At 49.7% G+C, this 13,137-nt stretch overlaps 2 protein-coding genes across 4 annotated transcripts in view; one reads left to right on the top strand and one right to left on the bottom strand.

The window, feature by feature from the left end:
- ATRN (attractin) overlaps positions 1–1,165 on the top strand; it is a 151,863-nt gene extending 150,698 nt beyond the window's left edge. For 2 of the 3 annotated variants that reach the window (XM_033511471.1, XM_033511472.1), the window contains one exon: positions 15–1,165. The gene's annotated coding sequence lies outside the window, so the exon portion shown is untranslated. The remainder of the gene's footprint in view (positions 1–14) is intronic. The other variant, XM_033511473.1, reaches the window with a different exon arrangement.
- Positions 1,166–7,098: 5,933 nt separating this feature from the next.
- The window catches only part of LOC107198636 (GDNF family receptor alpha-4), a 72,437-nt gene continuing 66,398 nt past the window's right edge, over positions 7,099–13,137 (bottom strand). Inside the window, exon 8 of the mRNA XM_015615752.3 lies at positions 7,099–11,237. Coding sequence (XP_015471238.1) covers positions 11,091–11,237 — 147 coding nt within the window. The 3' untranslated portion in view covers positions 7,099–11,090. The remainder of the gene's footprint in view (positions 11,238–13,137) is intronic.

Genomic DNA, 13,137 nt, shown 5'->3' on the forward strand with positions numbered 1-13,137 from the left:
CTCTCCTGGTTTAGGCTGTTCCTCTCCTGGTTTAGGTTGTTGTTCCTCTCCTGGTTTAGGTTGTTCCTCTCCCAGTTTAGGTTGTTCCTCTCCCAGTTTAGGCTGTTCCTCTCCCAGTTTAGGCTGTTCCTCTCCTGGTTTAGGTTGTTGTTCCTCTCCTGGTTTAGGCTGTTCCTCTCCCAGTTTAGGTTGTTCCTCTCCCAGTTTAGGCTGTTCCTCTCCCAGTTTAGGTTGTTGTTCCTCTCCTGGTTTGTCCTGGAGCCCCCGGGGAAGGGCAGGGAAGGGCTGAGCTGCAGGAGCAGGCGGGAGATGGAGTTGGGTGGGATTTGGGGGAAAGGCGCTCACCGAGCGTTGGGGCCGTGGAAGGAAGGGAAGGGAAGGGCAGGGAAGGGATGGCTTGGGGTGTGCTCCTCATTTTTTGATGTGTTCTTTGCAATTTTAGTCAAATTCTTGCTTTTTCTATTGGCAGCTGCTGAAATGAGCTGAGTTTCCATGCCAGGACTACTACAGTATGTGCATATGCTGATTTTTTTGCATCAGGGCAGGTTTTGTTCAGTTTCTTTGTTCTGACACTATACACAGACTATTCGTGTGCGTCTTCCAGGTACTAGAATTCTTTAGACATTTCCTGTCTGTTTAGTATTGATTCCAGAAACCTCACCAGTAGAAAGAAGGAAAAAAATAACAATTGTTGCAGAGTGTATCATATGTCAGTCCATTAAAAAAAAAAAAAAAAAAAAAAAAGTTTTCTATTTCTCTGAAATTTGTGCACAATAAATGTTCTTTAAACTAAGATCCTTGAATTAATTGTATTCTGGATTTTTTTCCTCTTTATTCTGTAATTATTTATGATTCTTATCCGTGTTCAGACTTGAGCTTAGTTTGTTAATATGTATAATTTAGCATTTATTGCATTCATGTGTAAATAGGAGCAAGTATTGTAAACTATTTCATTGCTGGGGTTGTGGGTGTTATACATACACACATTTAGGATTGCAGGTTTTTGGTATAATTTTTTGTATTGTAAAATAACAGCTAATTTAAAGCCAGAACGAGAAAATTCTTGGGAGGTCTGTGCATTTTAAATACAAATGTGAAGTACATGTATATAAATTAAAGTAAATAATGCAAATCTTTCCTCTGAAATAAAAAGTAGATGATCTGGTTAAATTTTTCCTCTGATTTATTTTCTTAAAATGGGGGAGATAAATAATTCAAGGTGTTTTTGGAGGCTCCTGGCTGAGGTGAGGGTGAGTTTCTGCTGTGGTGGTGGTGGTGGCTCCTGGCAGGTGCTGAATCTGGGAGGAGGAGGGAGGGACATCCCAGAGGATGGGGGATGCATTGATGTAATTCAAAGAGTCAAAGCTTTTCAAAGATTTCAAAGATAGAGACAATCATTAAATAGTTTCCATTTCTACCTCAGGTTCGCTTTCCCCAGGTGCCTTAGGGCAGTTCTTGGTCCCTGATCTCCTTGGCTGTCTCCAAAGGGTGGGAGAAGGGAGGAGAATCCCACCAAGGTTTTCAGTGTGCTGGGGGTCTTTACCAACCTAAATAATTCTATGGTTGTATAGAAAACTGTCCTCCATGCAGGAGGTTTGGATGGTCAGGGTTGAAGGAGGAATTTGTTTCTCCCACCCCCTCAGGGGATTGTGGGTCCCAGCTGTCAAGATACAACTGATCCTCCAGTGCTTTGGCTTGATTGTCCTAAAGATCTTTTCCAGCCCAGATAATTCAGTGATTCCACAGTCCCAAAACTCAGAGCTTCTGCATTCAGGGTTTAAATAGAATCACAGAATATCCTCAGCTGGAAGGGACCCACAAGGATCCATCCCTGGCCCTGCCCAGACCCCCCAGCAATGCCCCCTGTTCATCCCTGGGAGCTCCTGGAGCTGGGGCAGCCTCGGGGCCGTGCCCATTCCCTGGGGAGCCTGGGCAGTGCCAGCACCTCTGGATCAGGAACCTTTCCCAAAATCCAACCCAGTCCTGGCCCAGCTCCAGCATTCCCTGGTCCTGTCATTGTCACAGAGAGCAGAGATCAGAGCCACCTCTCCACTGCCCCTCATGACATAACCCCCACAGAACTATAAAATCACAACCCCTCCCCTTTCTTACTCTCACTAATAATTTTTTCCACTAAATTTATTTGTTTAATCCAAAGAGGAAAATCTGCCCTCCATGGAAATGGGATCAGCAGTTCTGCTGATCATTTATTAGATGTTGGCACCAGCTGGTGTTTCAGATGGACACAAGGGCTGGAGAGACACGGCAGGGTGGCCTGGCCGCTCCTCTCCACCTCCTGCACAGGGGTAGCAGGACTCCTCCAGCACAGGAACTCAGCTCTTCTTTGTTACCTGGTGCAAGGCTTCCCACCCTGCACAACAGCTTGCAGTTTGGTGAAATCACTCACTGAAGACTGCCTGTCTCCTTCAGGCACTGGGGAATGACACTACTGCTGACAATAAAACCTTGCCGTGGAAGCAAGATTGCGGAAAAATAAACTGGAATTTTTGACTGACAGACACTCCACTTTACAAACTATAAAAGCTTCACCGAACTTTCACAAAATGAAAGTCTTCTGCATGTTCCCTAGAAATTTGTGGGGCTTTTCCCCAAAGCTGGGTCACCAATTTTGAGGTTACTCTCTCGAGGGCTGAGTGGAAGGACTCTGTCCTCCATCAGCAGCTCAGGAAGTTCCACTGACTCCTGTTTGTGGGAAATCAGAGGGGAGATGGAACAGAGAGAACAGCAGAACAAGATAAAACAGCCTTGGTGGGCTACAAGCCCTGGAACAGGAACTTGCTGATATGACAAGGCACAGCACATTCAGCTGAGAGAGGTTTTTGAAACTGTGGATTTGTAAGGCTGTCAAGGAATGCAAACAATTGACTTTCAGTAGTGTGAAACTTCTGTAGGAGCTGAAGCCCTGGAACTGTAACAGCAGAAAAATGTGCTGCATGAAGGATACTGCGACTCCAGATTTCTGTAAGCCTGTTCTTCTATGCTTGAGATGCTGTGCCTTCAATAAACAACTCCAGCTCCTGCTCAGGCTTTGGCTTTTTGCTTGGATTACTTTTTGCACTCCTTTTTCCAGAGTCCCGTCTCTCAGTCCCAGCACCTGTTCTCTACTGTGTCTTTGTTAGCTTTAATCCAGGTACCTTAATGTGGTGCAGTTTTATGTAGTCTCCCAGTACTTGTCTTGTTTTATATTGTGTAGTAACAGTTCAAGGCCTTTTGTCTATTACCTCCTGTCTGTTCAATAAATAACAGGTTTTATAATCATTTAATAATTCTATAATTATAATAATTTTAATATTTTTATAGCCCTAATCAGCCAGCCTTAAGAACTTGTGAGCCAGAGAGGTTGAGGTGCAGGTCATCTAAGCAGAGCTGCTGCCAAGAGTCGGAGCCTAAGGCAGGGTTTACCTAAATCTGTCACTTGATCCGTAACGCCCGGGCACGCACAGCTCCAGTCCTGCCGGGACACAATCCCTTCTTCTCCATTTATTTTTGTGTCACTCTTCAACTTTCAAATTAAGCACTGCTGGGATGAAGCAGAGTTGAAGCTGACATTTATGAGCCATGAAGGTTTCGGGCAGCTCTGCAGACTTGTGCTGCTTCAGCCTGGGATGCAGGAGCGCAGCAATCGCTGCGAGCTGAGCGGAGGACGCCAGGCTGACAGCACAGCGTGCGCTGTCCAGCCTTGAAATGAAATGGGCAGGGGGTAGTGGTTTTGAAACTGCTTTAAGTTTCTTTTGGACAGCAGGAGAAATCACAGAGATGGAGCCATTTTTCGTCCCTGCTCCGTTTTTCTTGTGTTGTAGCAAAAAAAAAAGGTTTGAAGAGAAGGAAGGGAAGAGAGCGTGGAGGGTTCTCAAGGCTTTGTGTACATCTGGGATGATGATCTTTGTCATCAGCTGTCAGCAATGAATGGTTTTGGGCAAGGAGCCAGAGAGGAATTTGAGGTCCAGCTTTTCTTTCCACAAACCTTAAATATTAATCACCTACAGGAAGAAAGGACTTTAAGTCTTAAAAAAACCCCCAATTTATCTCCCCCAGAAATCCTGGACTGGAGGATGGGTGGTTTTATTTCCACTCAGCAAAAAGTTTGGGGTTTGGGGCACCTTTGGGTAGTTCCACATCACTGGCTGGTGGTAAATCATCTACAATACAGCAGAGGCACCAACATTTCCTTTTTTCCCCATTCATGGGAAGAGAAGAGGAAGAGAGGTGCACAGAAGAGCCAGACTTCAATAGCCAGTGCATTGCCATTTGGGAAAAAAGAATCAGCAGATTCTTGAGTTCCTCCCTGGGGTTTTTGGATTCTGAACTAATCAAGCAGCAGAACAGAGATTGCAGGGATGGAGTGGAACCACTGAGATCCTGCCAAAGGCCTAAGGTGGGGGGAGATTTTCTAATGAGGTGATGGCAGCTGCTGCTGCTGAGTTTTCTGCCTGGTGATGAGGCTGCTGGAGCCAGGTGTCAGCATGATGGGAGCTGAGCTCCTCGTGTTCCCCACTGCAGGATGGATGTGAACAGCAACACCTCCCCAGACTGTGCCAGCTCCCTTGGCCACGATCGTGGCTCACCCTCAGCACCCTACGAGAGCTCTGAGGTGAGGTTCATGATGTCTTACAGGCACCTCTTCTTCTGGGTGACTCCAGAGACTCAGTGACAAACTTGGATTGGGGATCTGCACTAGAGATGTCTCAGAAGAGAGAAATCTTCCCCACAAACAAAGAGCAAGACCTCAGGGCCCAAAGTTCACCAAAACTGGATGTTTTTCACTGACTTGCAGGGTTAGGACAAGGGGGAATGGCTCCCCACCTCCAGAGGCCAGGGATGGATGGGATATTGGGAAGAAATTCTTCCCTGTGAAGGTGCAAGGCCCTGTCCCAGCTGGGGCTGCCCCTGGGTCCCTGGAAGTGTCCAAGGCCAGGCTTGGAGCAACCTGGGATAGTGGAAGGTGTCCCTGCCAGAAATCATTTCCACTTCCCCTTAAGAAAAAACCTCACAAAGTAACTTGAGCATTTTTCATGTCAGAGCTAATTCTGCAGCTTTTCCCTTTGGCAAACACCCACTGTTTCTGCAGAAATTCAGTGTTAATAACTGAAGCAAGATGTCTCCATCCCTATCAGCATTTTAGCACTGTTTGCTTGGAGATAACGTGTGGTAAATTGTTGTTCCTGATTTCAACATCTCCTTGCCACAGCTGCAGGATTTTACTGTGCTGTGTCTGCAGTCCCAGCGTGGTGGGGACTGTGCAGGTCTCTCCTTCACAGCTGCTGTGCTGTCCCAGGCCCTGCTCTGTCACAGAAACATGGAATGCTTTGGGCTGGAAGGGACTTTAAAGAGCAGCCAACCCCTGCCCTGGGACACCTGCCACTAGAGCAGCCTGCTCCCAGCCCTGTCCCTGCTGTCCTGGGGGATACACAGGTTGTAAGAACTTTTCTCTGGGAATGTGGAAATGTCTCTTCCTGGGCTTGTTCCTCAGAGTTTGCTGTGGCTGTAGGAGGGAGTGGTGCTCAGTTTAGCTGTGGGCTCAGCCAGCACCCCCAAAACCGTACCCAGACCCAGAGACAGGGTAGGAGTGAGGGTCAGCCACAGCTTCTTCCAGCTATTTGTGCTTGTCCTGCTCCAGAATCTCCTCACCTTAAGTTCAGGACGATGTCCAGGCGATGTTCCCTCCCAGAGCAGGGCTGCTGCAGCCAGTTCTGCCCTGACCTGAGCCCCAGGTGCAGAGCCCAGGGGGTCCCACTGGGGTGTCCTGAGGGGTCCTTCAGCACCAGGAGCCCCTGGAGCCCAGCAGCTCCGGGGACCCCAGCACTCTGTGGCCCTGGACTGGCCCCACCAGTTTTTGGGTGCTGATCTTGGCCGAGCAGCTTGACAAGAGCCCGGGAAAATCCCTCAGACCTGCAAGGCTTTCAGAGCATGGTTCAGCTTCAGCTGGCTGGAAATGTCACAGGAATTGTCCTTTGGGTCAGCAAAACCCCAGCCTGGGCATTGCTGGGGGGAAAAGGCTTTGAGGAGAGTCCAAGTCCACCCCCAGCTCCCAGGTTCTGCTCCTCCTCTGCATCCTCAGCTGCCCCAAGCACACATGGAGGTGAAGATGATTTCTGGGAGGAGAAATTGTAACATTTATGTGTTCAGCCTTGAACTCACTTTAAGAACTGACTTGAATTTCACTCATTACTTTAATATAAATTTTATATACATTTATTTTCTAGGTTTTCTTTCCCCTACCCAGAACTGGTAAGAAAACATTCCATTTGCCTCTAATACTTTTTCCTGTGATTTGTTTTACTTTTTTAAGTTGCCAAAAGCAGCTCACAGATGTTCACAGCATGAACAAAAGTCTTCCTGGCTGGCACTTGGCATCACCCACCCTGCTCCTCTATCTCCCTTCCTCTTGTGCCCAGCACAGGGGTGCAGCACCAGCCTTTCCCAGTTTTTTCCACTCAGTGGATCATCCTGCCATCAGTGGCTCCACAGGCCCCTAAATGCAGGTGCAATTATTCCCATCCCTGCTGTGCCTTGCAGTGCCTCCCTCTCCCTGTGCTGGCACCAGCTTTCAGCCAAACCTGCCCCAAATTTATCCCAAACCTCTGCATGTTTCACCCCCCCAGGCAACACAAAGAGCCCCAGGACTCATGTGGGGACTGTGTCTCCATGGCAGATGCCACTGACGCCTCTCCATCTCAGAAGAGCTGTTTGTCACCTGTCACCCCTCCTTGCTGGGAGACACCGGACTGGAGCTGGGTTTGGAGCTGAGAGGAGCCCTCAGAGGTGTCTGCAGCTTCCTCCCAAGGGCCAGCTCCGATCTCTGCTCTCTGGGACCACACCAGGAGCTCCAGCTGGAGCTGGCAGGGCAGGTTTAGGTTGGATTTTGGGAAAGGGTCTCCCCAGAGGTGCTGGCTCCCCAGGGAATGGGCACAGTCCTGAGGCTGCTGGAGGCTCCAGGAGCATTTGGACAGCGCTCCAGGGATGCCTGGGGGAGTTGTTGGGGGGTCTGGGCAGGGACAGGGGGTGGATTTGATGATCCCTGTGGGTCCCTTCCAGCTGAGGATATTCTGTGGCTCTATGACTCCATCCAAGCACGGCTCATCTCAGCTCCACCACTCTTCCAACCCGCACACAACATGCCCTGGTTCCTTCCAGCTGCCTTGAGCACGGGAGCAGAGAGCTGAGCACCATCCTGGACGTGCTGGCAGGGACAAGCTGGCATGGCAGGCAGGAGTGAGGGGGTCAGGAAAATGCGTGTGTGCTTTATTCATGGATATGTTTGAGTACTGACACGGACAGAAAAGGTAAGTACAAGTTTGACCCCAGTTTGGGCTGGCACCCACCTCCCTCCCCTCGAGCAGGTGCACAATGAGGTTCCTGCTCCAGCACCATCTCCCAGCCCTGGGGCTCCCTCCCAGCTCCTGCTCCAGCCTGGACAATGCTGGACATGATGACATGACATGACAAGAATAAGTACATACACAATATTTCACAGGCTCTCAGGGCTGCCAGCCACTGGGAGTGGTGCTGTGCAGCCAAAACAAATAGAGTTCAGTGGCTACAGAAGGTCTGGCTGGTTCTTTAACTGTGGTTTGTTTTTTCCTTTCTTTTTCTATGATTCTTCTTTGTGCTTATGGAGGTCCTCAGGAATGGAGTAATTCCTAAAAAAAAATTGTCTCCCTTTCTGCCTCTTGGCTCACTCAGTCTTTTGCCTTTACAAGCAGCTGCTACGACTTCTGTGGTTAATCAAGAGACTTAAAAATGAAGATCCGTGGTTCACTTAACAGAACTCAGCAGAGATGGAATTTCATCCAAAAAAATTAGTGACTTTTCACAAGGAAAAAGCAGTGGTCTGGGCACATGCTGGTGGGTGGAAGGAGAGTAATCATGTTTGCTTCCTCCAAAAGAAAGGATCAAAAGTCATCCTTTTTTGCAAAGGTTGATTCATGAACAGGCTTGGAGAGAGCATCAGCATTAAATATTGATGGAAGGAGTGAAATAATCAGAACAAAGCCATGAAAGTTTAGGGATAACTTTTTTTTGTTAATTCCCACCCCCAGCTCTTTCCTGCTGGGTGAGAGGCTCCTCGCTCTGTGCCTCATTCACTTCATTCTGGAGCACCTGTGAACCCTGAGGAACCCCAGAAGGGCAGAGCTGGCCTGAGACAGGGCCTGGAGGGCAGAACATGGGAACTGAGGATCTTGTTGGGCTGTGATGCACAGAGACAACGAAAATCTGCAGAGCCTTTAAAGCCAGGTACCCTTGGAAGTGTCCAGAGCCAGGCTGGATGGAGCGGGGGAGAACCTGGTCTTGTGGAAGGTGTCCCTGCTCATGGCAGGGGGCTGGAACGAGTTGTGCTTTCAGGTCCCACCTGACCCATTTCACGATTCTCTGATATAAATCTCTCACTGAAATTGTAAATTAATTTAATTTCTCACTGAAATTAAAGTAGGTACTGATGGGGGACACGGTGCTGGCACTAGGTTACCTCTGGAGGTCTCCTCCATCCCATCCCGTCCTTGAGCAGGATTCTCCTCTTTTACAGCACACCAGTCTGAAGGGAGGGGTGAGCTGGGGCCACCAGGCATCCTGACCACCCAGAAAAAACCTTTCTCTGCTGAATGAGAAGGAAATGGCAAAGTGACACTTCAACATCACTGACACTGGCACACGAGAGACACAGGCGCGTGTGCTCCTGGAAAGCAGCTGACACCTGTATCCCCATCCTTTGAGACACTCAGCCTGTGCACAGCTGAAAGCTGATGGAGACTGCTTTGGTGGGGCCAGATGTGTGGAAAAGCAGAGAATGACTACGGGACTAAGGAAAGGGGCAGGGGAATGCAATTCCCAGCATGACCTCGTGGTGTTGAGGTAGTTCCTTGCCTTTGAAGGGCTCAGCAATCAGGGTTTCGTCCCTCTCCCACCTGCAGCTCCAAGAACACAAGCTTTGCAGAGCTGCAGGTTGGAGTTGTGTCACTTGGTCTCTCAGGAGACACTGATGTCCAGGATAAAGGGGGGATGTTCACAGCAACTCTGGGCACGTATGGGGTCATTTTGAAAGGATTTCCCTGCCTGCAGCTCTCCCTCCTCGTCTGCTTTCCTGACCAGAGTGAGCCCCTTGGCCACGGAGTTCTCACATACAACTTTCAGCTCAGGGTGACCCTGCACACGAGCCTGGGAACTTGGTGTGTTCCTCTGCACAACCTCAGAGTAGCACTTTGGGCAGGATGCAGCAGGAGGATTTCTGTTCATGTCAGACACATCCACAGGTGTTCAGCTGAAAACCAGAGTGGTTTCTTGTTGGAACAAAAGCCAAGGAAGTTGCTGCAGTTTCTCAGAAAATCTGAAGCAATAAGCAATGGGAGAGGATTTGCAGGAAATGGGAATAAAAAGCAATGGACTTTGCTGTGTCAGATGCTTCCTCCACCCTTCCATGCATTCGAATGCCAAGGGATTCATGATATTTATTGGAGGAGCACAAACCAAGGAATAAATGGACTGCTGCAAAGGCCAGGCCTAAATACACTCAAGGGGATTCTGGGGCTATTGCTCTTCCTCCCATGGCACTCAGCCCTGGGAAGCCTTTATCCTGGGAAACCTTCTCACTCTTCCTTACCATCCTCTTCCCTGGCTTAACCTAGTAGAGGGTTCAGCCCCCCAAAAGGGCACTGGGATTCCCCAGCTCACCTCCTAGAGGAAAGACCCTGGGATGCTCAGGAAATCCAAGGTCACACACCTGCCTCCCTGTGCCCCAAGACACTGCAGAGACATTCATCCTCCCCTTCCTCCCTTGGGCTCTGGTTGCAGCTCAGGAGAAAGCGTCACTTCAGCAGCCTTTGCTTAAATGACATCTTCAATGGAAGAGTAAAACCTGGCAAGAGGCAAAGCCCTTCCCCTGCTCACCTGGACACAGGGGGTGGCCTCTGCCTGTTCTTCACAGAGGGGAAACTGTAGCAGTCCAGTCCCTACCATGATGTAATTAATTGGCCTTTCTTGGCTGGGTATTTCTGTCTTGGGGGTGGGATCTGTCAAACCTCTCCTATCCTATCTCTTCCCAGGAAAATTTCCCAATGAAATCCCCTGGCTGGAGACCTGTGCCTATGAGACCAGTGCATGAACAGGTAGCATGTGAGAGTGGGATATGTTGGGCTGACATCAAATCCTGCCCATGGGCTCACACCTCGGCCCCTGATGCTGAAAGGGCAGCCTGGAGTGGGGCAACATTGGCCTCTGGTTGTTTGGATGTGACAAAAATGCCCCAAACACTGTACAGGAGCAGTGCATGGAGATGTTTGGGTTGGGACACAAAAAATTCAGCCATAAACAAAATGCAACACACGAGTTTCTTCCTGAATACCATCAATACAGGACACAGGTTTCCCTAAAAAGGAGGGACAGGTGACAGGTGGGACACGGATGCTGGTTGCACTTTGGCCATGGTTTGGAGAGGATGGATAATCCCTGCCAGCCAGTTCAGAGTGTGGTTACTTGGTCCTCTGCAGAGGTGCTTCAGATTCCTCTCCAGTGAACAAAACCAACCTTCTCACCAGTCATCTGGTTTCTTCAGTCTGAAGGAACCAGGTGCGCTGTCCTTCAGGTCCTGAGCAACCCTGGAGACAGTCTGAACTCCACGTCACTCGACATGTCCTGTCAAGAGCCCTCAATGTGGGCTTCAGGAAACCTCCTGACAGGTCATCCATTCATTCATCCATCAAAAGTCTTTCCCCTCTTGGCTGGGGCAGGAAAAAGCATTTCCTTGCAGCTCTCATTTCTTGGATCAACTCTCTCCGTCTTTTCCGAGTGAATTGTCCATGGCTCCAGCCCTATCCACAGAGAGCTGGAGAAACAACAACCAGGCTGTGTGTGGGAAGGTGGCCAGGACCAAGAATGAGCTGGTTGTCAACAATGCTGATCATATAAAATCAAATAAACTGGCAGACAGATGAGGAGGAGGAAGGGATGCCCAAAAACTCACCTTGCCTTCCCATCCCCTCCCTTCTCCCTGCTCTCCTGAAAAAGTTACTGGTCTGGTTGTTGAGTAAAGAAACCAACACAAATCGAGTCTCTGCCTGGTGTGTGCCAGCCCTGCCTCACATCACAGGGAGGCTCAGCACAGCAGGAGCGAGGAGAAGCCACATCTGCAGCAGAGAGGCCACCCAGCAGGAAGGGGCTGCTGGGCTGGAGGTCCCTGAGGACAAACGAGTGGAGCCACGCAGGAGCCTCTCCTCTCCAGCCACCTGCAAGAGAAAGGAGACGGTGTGGGGTGAGAGGTGGGGCTGATCAGGGAATCATGAATGGTTTAGGCTGGAAGAGAACATAAATAAAGACCATCCAATTCCAACCCCCTGCCATGGGCAGGGACACTTTCCACTATCCCAGGTTGCCCCAAGCCCTGTCCAACCTGGCCTGGAACAGCTTCCCAGGGCAGTCACAGCTTCCTGGGCACCCTGTGCCAGGGCCTCCCTACCCTCACAGCCAAGAATTTCTTCCCAATATCCCATCTAACACTGCCGCTGGCAGTGGGAAGCTATTCCCTTTGTCTTATCATTCCAGGCTCTCTTCCAAAGTCCCTCTCCAGCTGTCCTGGAGCCCCTTCAGGCACTGGAAGGCCAAAATTAGGTCACCCTGAAGCTTCTCTTCTCCAGGCTGAACAATCCCAATTCTCTATTTTTCCTCATTGAGAGGGGCTCCATCTCTAACCAAACTGCTGTCCCTCCTTGGCACCTCAGAGGATTTGTGCCTTGGGGCTGTGCAGCCCCCAGTGTGGGCAGGTGCAGAGGGGCCAGGGCTGATTTCAGATCCCAAACTCTGGCCTGGAGGTCAGCACAGCTCTTCAGGAGATGGTGGTGGTGTCCCAGCAGTCACTTGTTTGGACCCTGTTTGGAGGTGTCTGTGTGAGTGGAGGTGTCTGGATGCCCTGTCAGCTCAGTGCTGATCCCTGTGTCTTACAGAGCCGCTGCTGGCCAGTGCCTTGACCTGGTGCCCCCAAAGGTGGGTGTGGAATGTACTCCGTGGTGCTGGGAGACATTTCACTAGCTCTCCCCCTCAGGTCCAGAGGTGCCAACCTCATTAAACATGGAATGGGATCTGAAGCTGAGTCCAAAGCCAAGACCCAAATGTCTGTTTTCTCTCGCAGTGCCGGCAGGGATCACGCTCCAGCAGCACTCACACCTCAGAGAGCGGTGTGCTGCTGCCACGAGAGCTTGGAGATGTGGCAGGGCCCTACTTTCCTGCAGCTGCTCTTTCCAGCTTCCCACTGTGCCAGTCACAGACGGTTCACAGCCTCTCCAGCACTTACAGCATGAAGTTCTCAGCTCTAGATCTGGACCTGAGGCCACTACTTGGATTTCTCTGAGGTGTGGGGAGCACCAGCTTGAGGGAAATCCTCCAGATCTGTTGGGTGCCAAGCCTGTGGCCTGGTGAAGGTCCCTGTGCTCTGCAGCAGTGCCACCAGTGCCCTGGAGAGCAGTGAGGGAACCTGAGGCCACTTCTCTCCACCTCCCAACCCACTGCTCTGTGAAAATAGGGTGGAGAGAGGTGAATAGAGTGTTTTCCCACCAAAAGAAACAGTGATAAGCCTTAAAATAACCTGCATTTGGAAGCTTCTGAAGGTACCAGTCAGCCCAGCACAAAGCCCACGCTCAGTCCTTGGAGTCTAGTTAAAACTGACAGCTTCTGTAACCTGAACGTTCAGCAAATCAGGGTCACTGTTAATTATTCAATAGTAAAATAATTGAATCTGAAAATTACGCTGGTGTGGCAAATCAAGGTCATTTTGCTTTATTTAAAAATAAAATATTTAATGCCTGTCATGGCCATCATCAGTAAATGAGCATGTTATTTGTTTTAAAATAACTTCAATTTAATATTATTTTGATAGTAATAATTTGCTGATGAACAGAACCTTTCCTTTCAAATTTTCTGATGCTTTGCAAACCTTAGTTAAACCCCTGCATTATGACCTCTAGAATCCTCAATTAGCAAGGGAGGAACTTGTGTCCTGGGGAGCTGAAATGTTTGTCTGCAGCTGAACTGATGCTCTGAGGGGTGGTGAGGAGCCAAGGCAGCGTTCCTGGCTGAGAAACCCACGGAGAAGGGAAGGGAAGGTGCGGGAAGGGAAGGTGCGGGAAGGGAAGG

The sequence above is a fragment of the Parus major genome, unplaced genomic scaffold (genome assembly GCF_001522545.3).
Source record: "Parus major isolate Abel unplaced genomic scaffold, Parus_major1.1 Scaffold257, whole genome shotgun sequence".
Lineage (NCBI taxonomy): Eukaryota > Metazoa > Chordata > Aves > Passeriformes > Paridae > Parus > Parus major.